We start from the raw sequence: 22,174 nt of genomic DNA on the forward strand, positions 1-22,174 counted from the left end.
GCAGCGGCCTCTGACTGCAGCAAAATGATGGTATGAGGCTCATGCTGCAGCTCGCACCTTGGTGCAGGAAACCATCGGGATGCTAAAAATGAGGTTTTGGTGCCTGGACTGTCCTGGTGGAGCCCTGCAATATAGTCCACAGAGAGTGTCACAATCGTCATTGCCTGCTGTACCCTTTACAACCTGACACTGCAACGGTGATAGGATCTGGCTGAGGAGGAGCTGGAGGAGCTGGACATCTCCTCCGATGAGGTGGACATCAACGAGAATGAGGGTGATAAGGTCCTCAAAGGTGAAGTTGACGGTGATGAGGCCATTGCACTGGCCAGAGGATGAGGCAGGCACGCTCGGGAAACCCTCATAGCTGCTAGATTCAAGGAAGATGATGAAGGCATGCAGTGAAGACACTCCATAGATCTTCAATTGCCTACGTGAATGCCTGCCTCCTGTCTGGCTGAGCATAGCTCAATTGCATTCTGTGCTCAGGGTCATATCCTGGAGACACAGCCGTGAAACTTTAAATGCACCTGATACTTTGTCAGCCTTCAGCACCTGACCCTTCCAGGAGGACAGCATCACTGGTCACAATGCTGAAGAGATGGGGGGGACCAACCCCACCTCAAGGTGCTGAGAGCACAGAGAGAGAATGACGGTACTCTGTGACACCTGCCCACAACATTCCAGCAGCAATGACCAGCACCATCGAGGTGCAGGCATCAGTAATGTATCCAGTGAGTGTGAAGCCAGAGCATCACTGGTCTGAAGGTTACACACTGCACAGGGAAGAGGCCCTGGACTGAGACACCTGCCTTTATCTTGTGCAGGAACCAAGGTTTCACATCAGACTGCTTGTCAGAACAAGGAGCCATAGGCAGGGAGACATTCTTGCAAGTTTATTTATAATAGTGAACATTATTTACAGGTGATTAACACACGGGCCAGGCTGTACAGTTACATCTTCTTAATCTTCTTTCCTAACCCTGCCACTATGTCTTGGTGCTCCCCTGACATCCACAGTGGAGGTGGAGGCAGCCTGCTGACTGCTATGTCCTGCCTGTGATTACCTTGACGGGCACCCTCTGGAGGGCTGAAACCTGGAGGGCCACAGCCTGCTTTTGGGGACCTGCTTTGTGGCAATGGCACCCTCCTTGGCCTGTGGAGCTGGAGTTACTGGGGTCACAGGAAGAGGGGATTCAGAGGGCCGGACCCTCCTGAAGTCACCTGGGTGGATGGGTCCGGGATGTGCATCCACTGATCCTCTTTCTCATTGGTGCCTGAGGGATCCTGGCTGACTCCTTGAGGAGAAGGGCAAGCTAGAGTGAGATCGAGCTGCCCCGCACCCCTCACACACTGACACTGTTGGAGGACAACAATGGCGTCAGCGGTGGTGTTCAGCCCGCGCGGCAGCGCAGGACCGATGTCCTGGACCAAGGTCTCCATGGTGGCCGCCATCCTACCAGTGTTGACCTCGGTGCATTGGTATGCTGGCACTATCACCTCAGACTGAAGGTAGACAGACTCCTCCATCGTGTCTTTCAATCTGAGGAATGTAACAGACATCCCTTCCTGAAGTTCAAGAGCTTACCTTTGCAGTCCAGCAACTGAGATATGACCGAGTCCAGAGGCTCATCATCTGACTCAGACTCAGCAGATTTCTGGCCTCCAACAGTCCCCCAAGTGCCAGAAACCTGGAGAGTCCCTGCCACTGCCTGCTGTGGATCAGACAGTATGATGTGCTGATTGACTTTTCTTCCAGCCACTTGTTGCTACAATTCCTGTCACTAGGGGCCAGGCTGTCACTGGGTCAAAATCCTAGAACTCCCTCGCTAACATCACAGTGAGTGTACCTACACCACAGGAACTGCAGCAGTTCAAGAAGACAGCTCACCATCACCTTCTCAAGGGCAATTAGGAATAGACAATAAATGCTGGCCTAGCCAGTGATGTCCACATCCCATGAATGAAAAAAAACTAGTGACAAGGGCACCAATCAGGCAGTTTCAGATCAACAAAAACATGGTGGAGGTGCTCTCCAAAATGGGGTTTGGGGAGGGAATTCGCAATTGGATCCAACTGCTCTACACTAACATCAGTGGCGCCATCTTAATCAATGGGTGGGAATCAGATAGCTTTCCGATTAAATCTGGAGTCAGGCAGGGCTGTCCTCTCTCGCCTGTTCTTTTCGTGTGTTGCATAGAACCCTTTGCTGAGTCCATCAGGAAGGATCTGAGCATAAGAGGAGTGACGATCCCAGGCAGTGGAGGCACTCAGATCAAAGCCTCCCTGTACTTGGACGATTTCGCCGTCTTCTGCTCGGATCCGCTGTCGGTGTACAGACTGATCCACATCTGCGACCAGTTCGAACTGGCCTTGGGAGCCAAGGTAAATCGTGGGAAGAGCGAGGCCATGTTCTTTGGGAACTGGGCTGACCGATCCTTTGTCCCCTTCACTGTCAGGGCTGACGGCCTGAAGGTGCTGGGGATATGGTTCGGAGGGACCGGGGCATGCGTTAGAAACTGGAAGGAGTGAGTGTCTATGGTGAAAAGGAAACTGGGCATGTGGGAGCGACGCTCCCTCTCCGTTGCGGGTAAGAACCTGGTCATCAGGTGTGAGGCACTCTCGCTGTTGCTGTACGTGGCGCAGGTCTGGCCCATTCCATACTCCTGCAAAATGGCGATCACCCGAGCCATCTTTCGCTTTATCTGGAGGTCGAAGATGGATCGTGTCCGCAGGGACACGATGTACAAGCCTCTAGATAAAGGGGGAAAAAACGTGCCCAACATCGCTCTCATACTGATGGCCACCTTTGTGTGTGGCTGCATCAAGCAGTGCGTAGACCCTCAGTACGCAAATACCACGTGTCACTACGTGCTGAGGTTCTACCTGTCCCCAGTGTTGTGAAGGATGGGTCTGGCCACGCTGCCGCGGAACGCTCCAAGTAGTTGGACCGTGCCGTACCACCTGTCCCTGGTGGAAAAATTTTTGCAGAGAAACAGCTTTGACTACAAGTCCATCAGGCAGTGGTCGGCACGTAACATCTTAGAGGCCCTGAGGGAAAAGCAGAGGGTGGATCCTGTCGGATGGTTCCTGTCCAAGTCATTTGGCAGAATGCCTCATCACCAGAACTTTCCAACAAGCACCAAGACGTGGTGAGAAAGGCCCTCCCCATCAGATCCTTCCTACATGCCAGGAGTCTCACCCCCTCGGCACGTTGCCCTCGAGGTGGCTGTGGTGGGGACGAGATCGTTGTTCACCTCCTTGTGGATTGTGCCTTTGCAAAGAAGGTCTGGAGAGAGATGCAGTGGTTTCTGTCGAGGTTCATCCCGAGCAGTTCTGTGACACAGGACTCTGTGCTCTACGGGCTGTTCCCAGGGACACACACCGAGACAAACATCAACTGCAGCTGGAGGATCATCAACTCAGTGAAAGACGCTCTTTGGTCTGCCCGAAACTTGTTGGTCTTCCAGTGCAGAGAGTTGTTCCCGACCGAGTGTTGTAGACTGGCACATTCCAAGGTCCAGGAATACGTGCTGAGGGACGCACTAAAGCTTGGGGCAGCCGCTGCAAAGGCGCAATGGGGAAGGGTCGCTGTCTAAGAGCTTTCTGCCACAGTGCACCGAGGGGCTGGGAACTGAGTAGAGCCCCTCGGGCTGTACAGTTCGAAATGAATGTCTGCAAATGATTGTAATATTCATTTATTGTATTGATGCACCTCGTGATACATGTTGTAAAAGTTGAACCTGATTGTACTTTTGTGATGGTGATTTTGAAATGGTTTGGTATGTTCTTCCAGATATTTTATGAATAAAGTATATTTTTCCAAAAAAAAATTTTGAGCTTCCCCCACACCCGGGTAATCCTCCTTCCAGCCTAAAACTTGAGGCTAGGTGGGAAGAGGCCCTTAACTGTCCAATAATTGGCCACTTAAGGGTCTCAAATGCATCAAGGGTGGGTGGCCCGTTCCAGTCCTCTCCAGCCACAGTGTAAAATCGCTGAGAGGTTGGAGCGGGCTGGAACCCAGAGGGAAGCCCAGTCATCTGATTTCACGCTCCCCACACCCCGCACAGGTGGGGGAACATGAAATTCAGGCTCGTCTCTTCTGATCCCCATGAGTCTCTCTCTCCTCCCCCGATCCCCAGCGACTCTCTCCCCCGATCCCCAGCGACTCTCTTCCCCCGATCCCCAGCGAGTCTCTCCCCCGATCCCCAGCGACTCTCTTCCCCCGATCCCCAGCGAGTCTCTCCCCCGATCCCCAGCGAGTCTCTCCCCCGATCCCCAGCGAGTCTCTCCCCCGATCCCCAGCGCGTCTCTCCCCCGATCCCCAGCGCGTCTCTCCCCAGATCCCCAGCGAGTCTCTCCCCCGATCCCCAGTGACTCTCTCCCCCGATCCCCAGCGAGTCTCTCCCCCGATCCCCAGTGACTCTCTCCCCCGATCCCCAGTGAGTCTCTCCCCCGATCCCCAGTGAGTCTCTCCCCCGATCCCCAGCGAGTCTCTCCCCCGATCCCCAGTGAGTCTCTAATTCTCTGCTTTTCTCTCCCAGTCTCTGTGACCCTGGATGTGGAAACAGCGAATCCCGGGCTCGAGGTGTCTGAGGATCTGAAGAGTTTGAGACGGACCCGGACCCGGAGGAATCTCCCTGACACCGGGAAGAGGTTTATAGACTGTCCCTGTGCCCTGGGGTCAGAGGGATTCACATCGGGGAGTCATTACTGGGAGGTGGAGGTGAAGGGGAATCGGGGCTGGAGTCTGGGAGTAGCCGCAGAGTCTGTGGAGAGGAAGGACTGGGTCAGTCTGATCCCGGAGACTGGATTCTGGACCATTGGGCGGTTTGGGGATCAGTTTAACATAAAATCCTCTCCTGGATCCCGTCTCCCTGTCGGTCAGATCCCCGGGAAGGTGGGAGTTTATCTCATTTATGACAAAAACAAAAATACCTGGAAAAACTCAGCATCTGCGGATTCATTTGTCATTCGGACTCGAAAGGTTAACTGTTCCTCCCCGCAGATGCTGTCAGACCTGCTGAGTTTTTCCAGGTATTTTTGTTTTTGTTTTGGATTTGCAGCATCCGCAGTTTTTTGCTTTTATCTCAGTTTTGAGTCTGGGACAGTTTCATTTTACAGCGCGGACACCAAGTCCCATCTCCACAGCTTCACTGGGAATAAATTCACTGAGAAACTTTATCCTTTCTTCTGGACTCGGGATGAAAACCAGTTTCTTAGAATCTGCTCCGGTTCTGATCCGGATCTGAAAAGGGGCGGGGCCTCGGATGGACACATCATCCCTGACGTCACAGTGGCTTGACCCCGTGATTAGGGTCAGGCGCAGAGGTCAGGGGCTCGGGGTTGCAAACCACCATTGACAACAGGTTGTCACTAAATGTGTCATTTAATCTCCAAATTGTAAAATCCCAACCAAACTGTAAATAAAACCAATACAAATATAAAAGTCAGAGGATTAAAATAAAAAAGTAAATTAAATATCTTGTGTGTCTCCTTCCTTCATTTACTCCCTGCTTCAGTCAGTCAAACCACCCAGTCCCATCCTCCATCTCTTCACCTGTTTCCCAGTCTGTAGCTGGGATTTCTTGTGTTTCCATTTCTCACTCTGCACCCAGAACATGAAAACCTGAGAGAGAAATCCAGATATTGAAGGGTGACAATACTGCATTTCCATGGCGTTTGGGAATTTACATTTTTCTCTCTTCAACCCCCTCACTTCAAGCTGACGCTTCCCCAGAGTTCATGCTGAGACTCTCTTTCCACACTCCCTCTCAATTTAATACTGACACACTCCTTCCTCACACCCTAAAGGACCAATCCGAGGATCGGCCCCTTTCCCTCTCTGCTCCTCTTTCCATCCATTTCCCTACTTTCCCTTCATTTCACTTATGACTATCTCTGGAACATCACCTATCTCCACCCCCACCTAGCTCACACCCAGTGCCTTATCCCTGCCGCTATCATCTCCACACTTGATAACTCCAACACTTTCCTTATTGAGCTGCCATGTTCCACCTTAAAACTGATAGGATCACACTGACAGGCAGAGCAGAGGTGCTCAAAGCTGTTACCTAATCGTTATCTCTGGTCAATGTTCCTGAAATGTACTAAGATACTCATATTATTTGATATTTTTCTAATATTCTTCAGGGAAATGTGTGCATCCGGCAATAGCTCCATCAGCCCTTTCTCATCATTCCCACTGTCACTTGTATTAAAACATCAGGTTCATGTTGTATTCCGAAAATGAGACGATTCCACGGGTATGCAGCACCTCATATGAGTAACGAAAAATACACAAATTAGATTCCTCAAGGTTACTGGGAGTTTGGAAATCTTGGTTTTAAAGAGCAGAAATCACATGTCTACTGCAATGCTGGATGTAAAACATGAGGTTGGCCAGCTAACGCCCGTTTTGTGATCGATGATCAGTGAAAATTCAGCCCAGAGTGTTTAACTTTCCCTTGCAGTTCATTGTAGTGTCAATTGCAGCCAGACGATGGTGATGTTGAGCTGTACAAAGATCGGTCAAGTTTTACAGCGCAGTACCGCCACCTGCTGCTGGATACTTGGGACTGGCGGCAATACCAAAAACAGAAAATGCTGCAAAACTCGGCTGATCAGACAATTCAGGCAGGACCTTTCTTCACAACTGAAAGAGAATTGGATCAGAGAAAAAGAAGGGAAAATAAATATGAGCCTGGACTTCCCACTTCCATGTTCCTGTTACACACCGAGTCCCTATCGGGAAATTCCACACTGCCGGTCTCTACAATGTTCGAAAAAGCCCAGGTTGGGAGTGTGAAATTTCTCAGTTTAGACTGTTGATGTGTGTGAGGAGAGCTGGATTCAAAAATCTGGACCTGTATTCCGAGTACAGAGAAGAGATTAATTGGTTGAAAAAGCTTAAAATTCACTGAAACAAAAACAGGGAATGCTGGAACAACTCAGCAGGTCTAACAGCATCTGTGGAGACATAAGACATAAGATAGGAGCAGAAATTAGGCCATTCGGTCCATCGAGTCTGCTCCGCCATTCAATCATGGCTGATAAGTTTCTCAACCCCATTCTCCCGCCTTCTCCTGTAACCTTTGATCCCCTTACCAATCAAGAACCTATCCATCTGGTCTTAAATACACTCAATGACCTGGCCTCCACAGCCTTCTGTGGCAATGAATTGGAAAGACAGAGTTAACGTTTCGAGTCTGTATGAAAAACAATGAATAAAAATAAAAACAAATAAAAATAAAAATAAAGTGGATAAAAATTAAAAAGTAAAAATGGATATTGAAAAAAACAGATTAATAAAAGGGATGAGGATGGAGGAGAGAGTTCATGGTCTGAAGTTGTTGAACTCAATGTTAAGTCCGGAAGACTGTAATGTGCCTAGTCGGAAGATGAGGTCTTGTTCCTCCGGTTGCGTTGGGCTTCCCTGGAACATTACCGCAGGCCAAGGACGGACATGTGGGCATGAGAGCAGGGTGGAGTGTTGAAATTGCTAGCGATAGGAAGGTCTGGGCCATGCTTGCGGACAGACCGAAGGCGTTCTGCAAAGCGGTCACTCAGTCTGCGTTTGGTCTTTCCAATGTAGAGGAGACTACATTGGGAGCAACGAATGCAGTCGACCAAATCGAAGGAGGTGCAAGTCAAGCACTGCTTCACCGGAATGGAGCGTTTGGGCCCTTGGAGGGTGAGGAGGGAGGAGGTAAAGGGGCAAGTGTTGCACCTTCTGCGGTTGCATGTGAAGGTGCCGTAGGAGGGGGATGAGGTGTTGGGGGTGATGGAGGAGTGGACCAGGTTGTCCCAGAGGGAATGGTCCATATGGAATACTGACAGGGGGGTGGGGATGAAGGGAAGATTTGTTTGGTGGTGGCATCATGCTGGAGTTGGCGGAAATGGCAGAAGATGATCCTTTGAATGCGGAGGCTGATGGGGTAAAAAGTGAGGACAAGGGGGACCTTATCACGGTTCTGGGAGGGAGAGGAAGGTGTGAGGGCAGAGGCGCGGGAGATGGGCCGGACACGGTTGAGGACCCTGTCAACAACAGTGGGTGGGAAACCTCGGTTAAGGAAGAAGGAAGACATGTCAGCGGAACTGTTTTGGAAAGTGGCATCATAAGAACAGATGTGATGGAGGCGAAGGAACTGAGAGAATGGGATGGAGTCCTTACAGGAAGCGGGGTGTGAGGAGTTGTCATCGGGGGTAGCTGTGGGAGTCGGTAGGCTTGTAATGAATATTGGTGGACAGTCTATCACCAGAAATTGAGACAGAGAGGTCAAGGAAGGGAAAGAAAGTGTCGGAGATGGACCATGTGAAGATGATGGAGGGGTGGAAATTGGAAGCAAAATTGATAAATTTTTCCAGGTCCAGACGAGAGCATGAAGCGGCACCAAAACAATCATCGATGTACCGGAGAAAGCATTGTGGGAGGGGGCCTGAGTAGGGCTGGAACAAAGAATGTTCCACATACCCCATAAAGAGACAGGCATAACTGTGGCCCATGCGGGTACCCATAGCCACACCTTTCATTTGGAGGAAGTGAGACAAGTGAAAGGAGAAATTGTTCAGTATGAGAACAAGTTTAGCCAGACGGAGGAGAGTGGTGGTGGATGGGAATTGTTCGGGCCTCTGTTCAAGGAAGAAGTGGAGAGCCCTCAGACCATCTTGGTGGGGGGTGGAGGTGTAGAGGGATTGGACGTCCATGATGAAGAGATGGTTAGGGCCAGGGAACTGGGAATTGTTGATATGACTAGGGCATCAGAGGAATTGCAGGTGTAGGTGGGAAAGGACTGGACAAGTGAAGACTTGAACAGAGTCAAGATAGGGGGAAATGAGTTCCATGGGGCAGGAACAGGCTGACATGTTCGGTCTATTGGGACAGTCCTGTTTGTGGATTTTGGGGAGGAGGTAGAAGCAGGCTGTCCAGGATTGGGAGACTATGAGATTGGAAGCTGTGGAAGGAAGATCTCCAGAGGAGTTGAGGTCAGTGACAGTCCTGGAAACAATGCCTTGATGTTCAATGATGGGTCATGGTCCAGGGGGAGGTAGGAGAAGTGTCTGAGAGTTGGCACTCAGCCTCTGCGAGGTAGAGGTCAGTGTGCCAGTCAACAACAGCGCCACCCTTGTCAGCAGGTTTGATAACAAAGTCAGGGTTGGACCTGAGAGAATGGAGTGCGGCAAGTTCAGAAGGAGACAGGTTAGAGTGGGTGAGAGGAGCAGAGAAATTGAGACAGCCGATGTCACTCCAACAGTTCTCAATGAAAAGATCAAGAGCAGGTAAAAGGCCAGAGGGAGGGGTCCAGGTGGAGGGAGAATATTGGAGGTGGGTAAAAGGATCCGTTGAACGGGGATAGGACTCCTGCCCAAAGGAGTGAGCACAGAGACGAAGGCGGCGGAAGAAGAGTTCAGCAACATGCTGAACCTGAAATTCATTGAGTTAAGGCATAAGGGTATGAAACTGAGTCCTTTGCTGAGCACTGAACGTTCAGCATTGGAGAGGGGATGGTCAGGGGGTATGGTGAATACACGGCCGGGGCTGGGATTAGAAGACGGGATGGGGTCAGAGGGATGGGAAGGGGTGGAGGGTTCTGGATGGGCACTGGTATCAATGAGTTGTTGGAGCTTGCGATCCTTAGCACCTGAAAGGAAGAGACAAAGTTTCTTGTTGAGGCGTCGGATGAGACGAAGAATAAAATGAAACTGGGGACAAGGACAGCTTTGAGATAGGGTGAGTTGGTGCTGCTAGGGGGAGAGGTCGTGTGTACATATGGTGGTGCATGGAACTGAGTGTGGATCTCAGAATGCGGCGAGAACAGCAGTCCGAGGAGCATTGTATGTCCCAGAGATACCTGTAATCCTGGGTGGATTCGAAACATGAGGGATGGAACTTGAGTTGGAATCCATGTGGGGTAAGTCAGAGGTGGAGGCAGTCACTGAGGATGGAAATATGACTGTGAAAGCAAGTTTTGGTAAACGCCTTGTCAAACACCAGGAGGGAAATGGAAAGCAATGAAGGTGAACAGGGCAAAAGAGACAAACAGAAATCCTGTCAAAGAGACTTTGCAATTCCATGTCCCTCAATCAGTCACTGAGTGCCTTTTAACGAGAGACCCCCAGAGAAACCCAGCAGCAACTCCGACTGAGTTTTGTTTTTTGAGCTTCCCTCAGGGTGAACTCTTTACCTGCCTGCCGCTGGGGGAAGTTCAGCGACAGTGAGACCAGACCCTTCAGTGAGCATTAATTGTCCATTTAATGGGCTCAGCTGGCAGTGGGAAAGCAGTTCACCAGCCTTCCCGATATGGACTTAACCAGGTCAGAGGCTGGAAGGGGCCTCCCGCCCACCAATGGGAAAGGTAAGATGCATTTAAGTGGAAAGCTCGATAAGCACATGAGGGGGAAAGGAGCAGAAGGATATATTGACAGGGGGAATGAAGTACGATGGGAGGAGGCTCGTGTGGATCATGCTGTGACTGTGCACTTTCACTGAACTAAACTGAAATATAATCCCTCACCTTCAGAAATATCACTCCGTCTTTTTGTTCCAACTGTTTTTCCAACTGAGAGTTTCTCCTCAATAGAATTTAAATTCTCTTGAATTTCACGAAGATTTTCCTCCATTGGTTTTAGAATTTTCCCCGCTTCTTCCCTGAGATCTCGGATTAAACGCTGCTCCTTCTCAGTGAGAATCTGGTGCATTTTAGTGAACTCGGATGTGATGTGGGTCTGCAGACTGCTCGACTGCTTCTAGGAGAAGAAACGTTAAAAATAACGTGTTTCTGTAATAAAAACAACAAAATAATGAATTAAATTTGGAAGCTCAGCACAGGGAGACTTTACTCTAATTTGGGAAATTTTTTGTTTCTGCCGCTGCTCCATTTCTAGAACCGCCGATTTCTTCTGTGTGAGAGAATCGAAGGAAGATTTCACCCGATCCTGGGATTGGGAGAGAAAATCAGAAAATAAAAGTGAGACCATGAAAATGTGATCAAATAATCAGGTGATCAAAACTGTTCTCTTTTACCTTGTACATTCCAACAGCTTCTTTAATCGGCAGGAAGCGGTGCTCTCTGTGTTCCCGCGAATCTCTACAAATCAGACAGATCAATTTCTTGTCAGTTTCACAAAACAGCTTCAGTTCTTCCTCATGTTCCTCACAGTGAAGTTTACTTTCCTTCTCTTTCGGAATCAGCTTTAATTCTCGAGCTTTCGCAGCCAAATTCGCTAAAGACCCGACTGCCTCTGAGGTTTCTTCCCGAAACTCCTCTCTACATTCCGGGCAGGAGTTTATCTCCTCCTTTTCCCAACACTGGGTGATACAGGAGCGGCAGAAGTTGTGTCCACACTCCAGTGAAACCGGATCGGTGAAGAAATCAAGACAAATGAGACAAATTGCATCCTCGGCCAAATTCTCCTCCGGCTGTCTGGAAGCCATGTTCACACTCAGCACTTCCTGATTCAAACCCCTTTTAGTGTCGATGTTACTGAGCTGGTGAATACCTTCAGCTCAGTGATTTCTTGATGAGGTTCACAGCAATACTCAGGGAATTATTATTGTCCACTAGTCTATTTCCCATCCACTTTTACACTGGGCGGCCAAACCGAGAGTGATAGTCAGGAAAACCTTAGCGAGAGGGCTGAAGAATAATTGAACGCAGGAGAGGAGGGTGAAAGTCCGTGGAGGGTTGGGCAGTGGGGGTTGCTGGAGAGAAGATGGGAGGAAGCGGAGTTTTAACCCTGTGAGTGACAGGAATCTTGCTGCTCTCCTTCATATACTTCTGCCTCAAAGCAACTCTGACCACCTCCCCAGGAGTGGACGTTGAAGATGTTCTTAAAACGTGTGGGACACACAATCTGAAATGTATTGTACAGTACATCCTGCCCTGTCCCTTTAAATCCACAATATTGACCATTCACTGGTCACTTGGGTAGAGATATGTGCCCCTGTTTCATTGTTGGAACTATCCATGCAACTTATAGCGGGGAATTTATTTGTATCAGCTGTCCATTGACATACCTTATTTGTTTGAGTAAAAATCCAGTTCCTAAGATTAATTTTTAGTCAAAAAGTAAAGAGGTCAACTTTTACACGAGTAACATTTTGGATGGTTTGAGATCCACCATCTCCCACCATCTCGCTATCGCGGAATTGCCGGGTCCGACACTGTTCCTGTTAATCCCACTCCCAAAAGTGATGCAAAATGAGCCACAAAGTATTTTTATTACTGAGTTTTTATTTATAAATAAATAATAACCTTCATGGAGACAGACATGAATTTCTGTGCACTAAATGCATAAATTTATCAAAACAAAAGTGATCTCGATAAATTTGTACAATTTCATTCAGTATTTTCACAGAACAGAAAAGAATTCTACTTAACAGCAGAACGTGAATTAAAATGTACAAAAATCACCCTCCTTCTCCTCATCTTCAGAACCAAATAACACGTCCCAATCTGTTTCTTGAATGGCATCAGAATATGGATCATCAACATTATCTTCATCAGCAATCACCTCGGCATCGGCCCTATCATTCTACAAATATAATTTCTGTCCCATCAAGTGCATCGGGTAGCCCACATTTGTTGAATGATTTGATGACACCTCCATTCTGATTTCATCCCAGGCCTCCACAAACCATTCACACAGAGTTGCTAACGTCAGAGCCCGTTTGCTGCCTCTCTTGGTGAATGTCTTCTCTCCTCCGATCATCCAGCCATTTCACTTTTTTCTCATACTATCCATGAAGGGCTTGTTTAGAGAGCCATCCAATGGTTGAATAAGGCTAGTTGGACCACCAGGAATCGCTGCATTATCACTGTGTTGAGATTTAACTTCAGCCATAACGTCATTGACAAGGTCTGATCTGATCATGTCCCAGGTGAGAAGACATTTTTCTTTCTCTAATCCACCTGATCGGAAACTCCAAACTTTCCTCAGCCATATTTTCAAATTACCTTCATCCATCCTTCATCATGAATGTGGACAGCTTCTCCTTTGCTGTTTTGGGAAGATTTGTCACTTTAATATCACCATTAGCTTAAGCTTTGTCCTGTCAGACATACACAACAACAAAACTTTTCAGAGCAATTGTCTTCACTAACACTGTTTTCTCTCCAACTTTGCTCACCATTTGACTGGCTGGCATCTCAAAGTTCACAAGAGGCTCATCCATTCGTCTCGAATTCAGACCACTCCGTATCCACCCAGGGCTGGCTTTGAAATCTGAAATGCTTTATTTTCTTGCTTTTTTCTGGATGAACATTTGGATAAATCTGTGAGAAACTGAGATTTTCATCAGCGTATTTTGCAACTTCACCTTCCAACTGTGACCACATGCTGGGCTTTCCTCTGTTTGCACATTTATTCTAAGGCACCTGCCTGAGCTGTGTAGAGAGCTTCCTCCAATCTCTAATGTTCTTCTCTGATACCTTGAATCCCCTAGTAGCTGCACAATTGTTTCTCTGCTCTGCAATCTCAATGACTTTATCTTTCAACTGGGCTGTGTATCTGCCATTCCTTCCTGAAACTCCTATGTTGTTGCCATATTAGAGGGCGCGTTGGCAGGAGTGCAGAGTGAACCAATGAGGTTGTAGCCTTTAAATCATATGTTGACATGCGCAGATGCGAGGAGTTGAACAGCTGCCTTCGGTAGTGTGTTAGTCCATGATTCTATCAATGAATGAAAAGGTTTGCACCAGGGAGGGTTTGAATTCAGCGCTGAGCGGGTGGTAAGTAGGAAGAGTTTGGATCTTTTCACTAAAATTCGGAAGTCAACTTTTACATGAATTCGACCAATACTCCAGTGTCTGTGGTAATTTTCCTCCTTTACAAGTGCAGTGTGAATAAACCCAGGCAATTTTCAGATGATTTCATATTGGTGAGTCAGACCCTATGCATATTCTCAACACAAGCTACAACATCTACAACACTGCAATATAGAAAACTTATCCAGGTGTGTACTATCCACCCAAGAAAAAATGACAAATCCCATCCCATTACAGGCTCATCAGACTACTCTCAGTCATCTGCAAAGAGATAGAAGAGGCCATTCACAGTGCTATCAGTCGGCATTTACTCAGCAATAACCTGCTCACCAACACTCTGTTGATGTTCCATCAAGGTCACTCGGCTCCGGACCTCATTACACCCTTGGTCCAATCATGGAGAAAGGAGCTGAATTCCAGAGGTGATGTGAGAGTGACTGCCCTTGACATCAAGGCAGCATTTAACCAAGAGTGGCATCAGGTAAAATTGAAGTCAATGAGAATTGGGGGAGAACTTCTGCACTGCCTCAAGTCATGTATAGAACAAAGGAAGATGAATGGTGTTGTTGGAGGCCAATCAACTTAGCTCCAGAAGTCACTCAGGGCAATGGCCTTGGCACAACCACCTTCAGCTGTTTCATCAATGAATTTCCCTTTGTTATGAGTTCAGAAGTGGGGATGGCATGGGCACAGGGTAAAGGGAATGTTCAAGGATGTTCATTGATGATCACTCACTGTTCAGTACCATCCTAACTCCTCAGTATTAGGAGTGTAGTGATAGTGTCACTGGACTACTTATCCTGAAGCCCAGGCTGTTGTTCTGGGGAATAAAATCAGAAAATGCTGGAAAAACCCAGCAGCTCTGGGAGCATGTGTGGATGGGAAACAGAGTTAATGTTTTGAAACCGCATGAGTCTTCTTCAGAGCTGAAGAGTGGTACAAGTGTGAAGTAGTTCCTTATTATCTACTACTAACTTCCCATTCTCACTCTCTAGAGGACCAACACGCACTTTACCTACTTTTTTCCTGTTTAAATACCTGTAGAAACTCTTGTTATCCATTTTTACACTTCTAGCTAACTTCCTCTCATACTCTAATTTCTTTCTCCTGATTAATCTTCTATACATCTCTGCTGTTCCTTATATTCTGACCAATCAGCTGACCTGCAACTCGTCTTTGTGCAGTTTTATGCTTTTTCCTTCAGTTTAATGCATTCCCTAATTTCTTTAGTAAAGGGAGGACCCACCTTCTGTGGTTTAGAATTTTTCTTTATATTAGGAATGCACTTATTCTGAGTATTCTGAAATATCCACTGAAATGTCTGCCACTGCTCTTCGATCTGATCTACCCCCTAGCATAGTATCCCAGTTCACTTCAGCTAGCTCAGCTTTCATGCCCACACAGTTGCCCTTATTTAAGTTTAAACTACTAGTCTTAGACCCACTCTTCTGGACGTAAAATTCAATCATATTGCGGCTGCTGCTACCCAGGGGTGCCTTCACTCTGAGGTCATGAATTAATCCTGTCACATTACACAATACCAAGTCTAACATAACCTGCTGTCTGTTTGGTTTCAGAATGTGCTGCTCTAAAAATAACTTATCTCAAAAACATTCTATGAACTCCTCATCCAAGCTACTACTGCCAATCTGGTTTTTACAGTTTATATGTAAATTAAAGTCACCCAGGATTATTGCTGTCCCTTCATCACAAGCACCCAATATTTCTTCTAGTACACTTTGTCCTACGTTGTGGTTACTGTTAGGGGGCCGATAGACCACTCCCACTAGAGACTTCTTTCCCCTACTATTCCTCATCTCCACCCAAACCAATTCTACAACCTGGTCTCCTGAACCAAGGTCATCTTTAACTATTGCACAAAAGCCATCCTTGATTAACAGTGCTACCCCTCCACCTTTACCTAGCTACCTATTCTACTTGAGGGTCATATACCCCTCAATATTCAGGAACCAATCCTGCAGCCAGGTCTTCGTAAAGGCTATCAGATTGTATTTATTTGCTTCAATGTGCGTTGTCAATTTGTTTACTTTGTTATAAATGCTATGCGCATTCAGATAAAGAGCTTTTAGTTTAGTCTTTTTATTATATTTGTGACATGTAGCCTTGATTCTTCGTGAATTCTTAGGTTTTTTTCTCTCTGTCCCTTCCTGCAATTCTCCCCCCTCATTTCCCATATTACTATTTGCCTCTCTTACCTTGTCTCTACTCTTTGATACACCACATCTTTCCACATTTGATCCCTTGCCTGGTTCATAGTGTCCTGGTTCACAGTGTCCTGGTTCACAAGACCATCCCAACGGTACAGCCCCTACTTTCCCCAGTATTGGTCTCAGTGCCCCATGAACTGGAACCCACTTCTCCCATACCAGCCTTTGAGCCACATATTCATTTCTCTAATCATTTTTATTCTATGCCAATTTCAAATTGCTCAGGTAGGAATCCAGAGATTATATCCTTTGAGGTTCTGCTTTTCAATTTATTGCCTAGCTCCTTACATTCACTGTGCAGAACCTCTTTCCTAGTCCTATGTCATTGGTAGCTACATGAACCACGACAACTGGATCCTCCCCCTTCCACTCCAAGTTGCTCTCCAGCCCTGAGCAGATGTCCCGAACCCTGGCACCAGGCGGGCACCACAGCCATCTGAACTCTTGCTCTTTGCTGCAGAGAACAGTGTCAATCCCCCTCACTATACTGTTCCCTACTATTTTGCTGCCCCCACTTGAATGGTTTCCTGTATCACAATGCCATGGTCAGTTTGATCACCCACCCTGCAGCCCCTGCTCTCGTCCAAACAAGCGTAAAACTCCGGATGTCACCGCGCCCCATTTAAATTTTCCGGTAGGCGGGGGCACAGCAAAATCAGTTGTGTACCCGCCGACTTGTCAATGGCCAATTGAGGCCATGGACAGAGTCATTTAACTAATTAATGGGCCTGCCCATCCAACCTTAAGGCTGGCGGGCAGGCCAGGAGCCCCGGCGGGAAGTAGAAAAAACACAAAACCTCATCCACGGGCGGGATGAGGTTTCATGTAGGTTTTTTAAAAATTAATTAAAGTTTTTTTAAAAATATGGATATGTCCCAAGGGGTCATGTCAGGAATTTTCTTTTCTATTTTTAATATTTGTGACAGTACAGCCCATCTCCCTAAGGCAGCACTTAGCCTGAGGAAGATGAGTGCGCTCTTTCGTGCGCATGTGCAAAAGAGCGCAATCTCGGCCGAGGGGTTCCCCCCACCCGCACAGGGAGCGTGTGCTCGCGATTCAAGTTTGCCCCGACAGGGGCAAAATCCTGCCCCTGAAACTTGCCGTTTTAAAGATGTGGAGTGCTATTTTTGCCATAAAAGAAGACACACACTGAAGCATTGTAAAGCAAGATTGAGACAGGCTCCCAGGCATCAAACTAGGCTGCTCAAAGTACATAATGTGGAAGAACCAGAAACCACTAATTCTGATATTTACTCTCTATTTAATGTGAAAGCAGGGAAGACAGAGCCAATCACTGTTACTCTGCAGGTAAACTGAAAATCTTTGATTATGGAAGTGGACACTGGTGCTTCAACCAGTGTAGTGGGAGAGCACATGTTCTATATTTAAACAAGGGTAATCAACAATTGAATATGAAGCAGACGTCAGCCAAATTGAAGATTTATTCTGGTGAAGCTATCAATGTGAAATGTATTACCACTGTACCTGTTTATTATAAGCACCAAACAACACAACTCCCTGTGATTGTAGTGGAAAGTGAAGGACCAAGGCTACTAGGCTGCGATTGGTTGAAAGAAATTAAACAAATTTGGTCTGAAATTTTCCAGCTGAGAGCAGGAGGACTGCCAGGGCTGCTAAAGGAAAAAACAGGGGCTTTCTAGAAGAACTGGGGAAAATCAAGGGCCTGCAGGCTAAGAGCTATGTTGACTCTGAAGCAACTCCTCATCTTTTTAAAGCTAGGCCTTATGCCCTGCAAGAGAAGGTTGACACCAAATTAAACCATTTAGAGAGGCTGGGGATCATCCAGCCAGTTCAATTCTTGGAGTGGGCAACACCCATAGGCCCTGTCTTAAATCTGGATCAGACCATCTGGATCTGTGGGAACTACAGGTTAACAGTAAACAAGGCCACCAAGTTGGACAAGTACCCCATCCCCAAGATTGAGGATCTCTATGCTAAATTAGCAGGATGGAGAACTTACACAAAATTAGATATGAGTCACGTGTGTCAGCGGCCGGAACTGGATAATACATCCAGAGAATTTGTGACCATGAACACATACAAAGGGTTACATCAGTATTTACAGCTGCCCTTTGTTGTTTCTTTGGCCTGTGTGATTTTCCAGAGCTTTCTGCCAGCACTATCTCAAGTTGTAGTCTACCTGGACGTCGTCCTAATAACTGGGTTCACAGAAGCTGAACACTTGACTAACTTGGAGGAAGTCTTGAAATGATTCTTGGAAGCAGGGCTGCACTTAAAAAAAGAAAAGTGTACCTTTCAGGCAAGTGAAATCCTTTACTTGGGCCACCAGGTGGATGCCCAAGACTTACACCCAGTAGAAGAAAAAGTTAAAGCTATTAAGGAGGCACCTTCACCTAAAGATGTCTCAGAGCTCAAGCCAATCTTGGGTATAGTTAATTACTATGGTTGATTCCTACCCAGGTTATCAATGGCTCCCCTACACATTATTAAACTAAAACCAACGTTCGGTTTGGAGGTCACCCCAAGAAGAAGCCTTCATGAAAGTCCAACAGCTCTTGCCTTCTTCAAACTTGTTAGTACACTACGACATGACGAATGAACTGGTACTAACCTGCAACGCGGCCCACTGTGGCATGGGAGCGATACTATCGCATAAAATGGATGATGATTCAGAAAGGCTGATAGGCTATATATCCAAGACCCTCTCTAGTGCCGAGAAAGGGTATTTACAAATTGAGGAAGAGGGATTATAGATTATTTTTGGAGTAAAAAATTCCATCAGTATGTACATGGGCGACACTTTACTATAGTATCTGATCACAAACCAGTCTTGGGTCTGTTCAGCAAAAAAAAAGCTATCCCTTCCATTGCTTCTGCAAGAATTCAAAGGTGGGCTTTGATTTTGTCAGCATATGACTATACCTTTATGCACAGATCAAGGATGCATATAGCCAATGGAGATACCCTAAGTCGCCTTGCTTTGCAGCAGAGCATTGAACATGCTCCAATCCCCCAAGGGATCATATTAGTGATGAATTTCCTGGATTCTTCATCAGTCTGCACAAGGCAAGTAAGAAACTGGACGAACCATGATCCAGTCTTGTCTAGAGTGTGAGACCAAGTTTTGAAAGAGTGTCCCAGGAACCAGTCCTGAAGAATTGAAGCCATTCTTCACTCGAAAGAATGAATTGAACAGGCAAGATGGTATCCTGTTATGGGGTCCATGAGCTTCGGTTCCTTCACTAGGAAGGGAACCACTCTTATCAGAATTGCACAGTGCACATCCAGGAATTTCAAGAATGAAGATGATTGCACCAAGTTATATATGGTGGCCAGGTATGGACGATGATATCGAGAAGATGGTCAAACACTGTCTCTAGTACCAGCAACGACAGACATTGCCTGTTGCAGCCCCACTGCACCCATGTGCATGGCCTGGTCAACCCTGGGTGAGACTGCACATAGATTATGTTGGTTCATTTCTTGGCACCATGTTTCTACTAATAATTGACACACATTCCCAATGGCTAGAAGTGTGCGAGGTTAGATCACCAATGTCAGGTGTGACTATAGAAAAGTTACACCAAAGCTTTTCTACAAATGGATTGCTAGAAGTCATCATCTCAGGAAATGGTACTGCATTTACTATTGCTGAATTTCAAAGATTCATGAGCCCAACTAGTATCAAACATATATAGACAGCAGCGTATCATCCGTCGTCTAATGGATTAGCTGAGAGAGCAATACAAACTTTTAAAGCTGAGATGAAAACATTATCAGGAGGATCATTGGAGACTAAACTTTCACATTTCTGGTTTCACTATAGAACAACTCGCAACACTACTACAGGTTCAACACCTTCCGAGTTACTTATGAAGGGCCACCTTCATATGAGATTGAGCCTGGTACTTACTAATTTGGAGGGGAAGGTAGAGAAAAGTCAAGGGAATCAAAAAGCGACTCATGATTTGCATAGTCATGAGCGAGAATTTACCGTTGGTGAAGCAGTACACATACAAAACTTCGGTGGTGAATTGAGTTGGTTAGGTGGTGTAACGGTTTCTGTGACTGGGCCATTGTCGTACCACATAGAAGTGGAGGGCCTGATCATCTGAAAACACGTGGATCATTTGAGAAGAAGGGAAATACCCCAACAAACCGATGTTCCATCTGTAACCATCGTAGAACCTGTGGTTTCTGTAGTAATTGATCAACCAAGGATAGACATACCAGATGTCTCTGTTGGAATAGATAACACTTAACTGACTGTGCCTAAGGAGTTACCTGATGTTGCTACGGTTCTAGGTAATGTGGATCCTGTAAGAGATTCTAAAGCCATGGAGCTATGACATTCCACCCGGATCAGCAAACCACCTGAGACTGGACTTCTAATTCCATGACCCATGTATATATTTGTAATGTCATGAATGTAGATGTTCTTGTAAATACAAACTGTAAAAAAAAAAAATGGGGGAGGAATGTAGTAATTGTAGCTTTAAGGAATGTAATGACTGTAACTTTAAGACTCATTGTATTGCATAGTTTCACAAGACAGTGTGAAAAAATCAGCCCTAAGAGTGGGGAAACTTAGGGGTGGAGTTATCGTCTAATTGTGGAGCTTGATGGAAGCATGTAACTGCTGCTGCAGCCCTATAAATTAAGTTCACTGTTTCGTATGTAAAACCTGTCTGGAAAATGAAGCCCATAACAATTATTGAGTAAGGATGCCATTTTCTTTCCTACCACTGATTCTAAGCTACCTGCTGGATGGCTTTATCAGTGTTGATCTATTTCTGTTTTAAATATGGGGATAACATTAGTTGTCCACAGGTCCTCCGGCAGAATTTGAGTTTTGAATGATTTTTTTTTACTAAAACTTCTCAGTATTTTTGGATGCAATCCATCCCAACCACAAATTTTATATGGTCTTTGATTATTTCATCAAATATCTCCCTTTCAAACTGGATTGGCCTGAAGTGGCCTGATAATCAATTATTATTCGATAGTTCAGTTCCTCCTCTCTTAGATCTTTCTCTGTTCTTTAGTCTCTGAATCCTTATTCACTGGTTCATTCTGCTCTGACTGTCCCACAACTGGTGTAACGTCTTCCCAATTGAGGCCGGAGCTGTGCTCCACTTGTCCGAATGGATAATATTTCAGTCTTGCCAGTTTGCCTCTCTCTATTCATAAGCCTAGTAAACCCGAGCTGTCATTAAACTCACAGTGAACGGGATCTTACTTGACACAATGATGTTGTTGCTATATTGGTTCCCCCCACCCCCTCCGCGACCCCCATGTTGTCCTGCTGGGATTTTTCTCAGGCGCCATCTGGAATTGATCTGTTTTGTTCAATTCACTTGCCATTCCCATTGGAATTAATCTCGGATTCTGGGGTGGGAAATGAAACATCAACTCTGGTCTCTCGATCCTCTGTTTACTGGAATGTTCTACTTTTAAGCTGAATGAGAAACAACATCCTATGTTTTTCATTAGACATGTCATTGTCTGTCAGACAGAGTATTGGAATTAAAACAATCAGATTATAATCACTGCTCCCATTTTCTCCAATGACGTGCCGAGAATGTAGGTTGATTACTTCAGAGCCACTGGAATTGGAGGAGATTTGTGCTGATGCTCTGGATGGGGCTTCACTAGTGGTCGCCGGCTGCTGCACATCACTGGGGTCCCTTTTATGATTCTTTTATGGGACGTGGATGTCGCTGGCTACACCTGAACTTATTTCCTATCCTTAATTGCCCTTCAGAAAGTAATGGTGAGCTGCCTTCTTGAACCACTGCAGATGATGTGGTTTCGGAACTGTAAAGAAACATATATTTTCATTTTTGTTCGACTGTTGCAAAGAGCATATCTTTTTATTTTCTGTTGGACTGTGGATTACAATTACAGTGGCTGCAGTTTAAAAGACATGCCCACTGGAACAGGATGAGAGACATATAAAATGCTGTAGTCCTGGAACAGAGTGTGCCATGAAAAACAGCCTGGTGCAGAAAGGAGTCCTGGACCAAGGGAGCTACCTGGTAACAATGTTTTAATTGGCTCCTGACCAGATGACTAGGTTTTGTGTGAGAGCAGTGCAGCAGAATAGCTTCTCGCCTGAAAGGAACAAGACCTAAAACCTCTTTCTCCTGTGTGTGAAAAATTTCATTAATTCCACAATAATAGCAAGCTGGCTTTTTCTTC

At 46.3% G+C, this 22,174-nt stretch overlaps 1 protein-coding gene across 1 annotated transcript; it reads right to left on the minus strand.

The window, feature by feature from the left end:
* Positions 1-10,433: 10,433 nt before the first annotated feature.
* Positions 10,434-11,673, minus strand: LOC144695601 (zinc-binding protein A33-like). Its single transcript, XM_078566500.1, has 3 exons — positions 11,021-11,673; positions 10,837-10,932; positions 10,434-10,743 (listed from the first exon to the last, which is right to left on the minus strand). Exons 1-3 carry the CDS (start codon positions 11,429-11,431, stop codon positions 10,480-10,482), a joined length of 771 nt encoding a protein of 256 aa, XP_078422626.1. The 5' UTR covers positions 11,432-11,673; the 3' UTR covers positions 10,434-10,479.
* Positions 11,674-22,174: the final 10,501 nt, after the last annotated feature.

The sequence above is a fragment of the Cetorhinus maximus genome, chromosome 21 (assembly GCF_964194155.1).
Source record: "Cetorhinus maximus chromosome 21, sCetMax3.hap1.1, whole genome shotgun sequence".
NCBI lineage: Eukaryota > Metazoa > Chordata > Chondrichthyes > Lamniformes > Cetorhinidae > Cetorhinus > Cetorhinus maximus.

What these genes read in the sequence shown, in the direction of transcription:
- LOC144695601 (XM_078566500.1), bottom strand. Translation starts at nt 11,431, where the DNA reads ATGGCTTCCAGACAGCCGGAGGAGAATTTGGCCGAGGATGCAATTTGT. An exon ending in AAGCTGTTGGAATGTACAAG is followed by an intron (nt 10,933 to 11,020) that starts GTAAAAGAGAAC and finishes TCCCAATCCCAG; the next exon opens with GATCGGGTGAAATCTTCCTT. An exon ending in AAAAAATTTCCCAAATTAGA is followed by an intron (nt 10,744 to 10,836) that starts GTAAAGTCTCCC and finishes TTCTTCTCCTAG; the next exon opens with AAGCAGTCGAGCAGTCTGCA.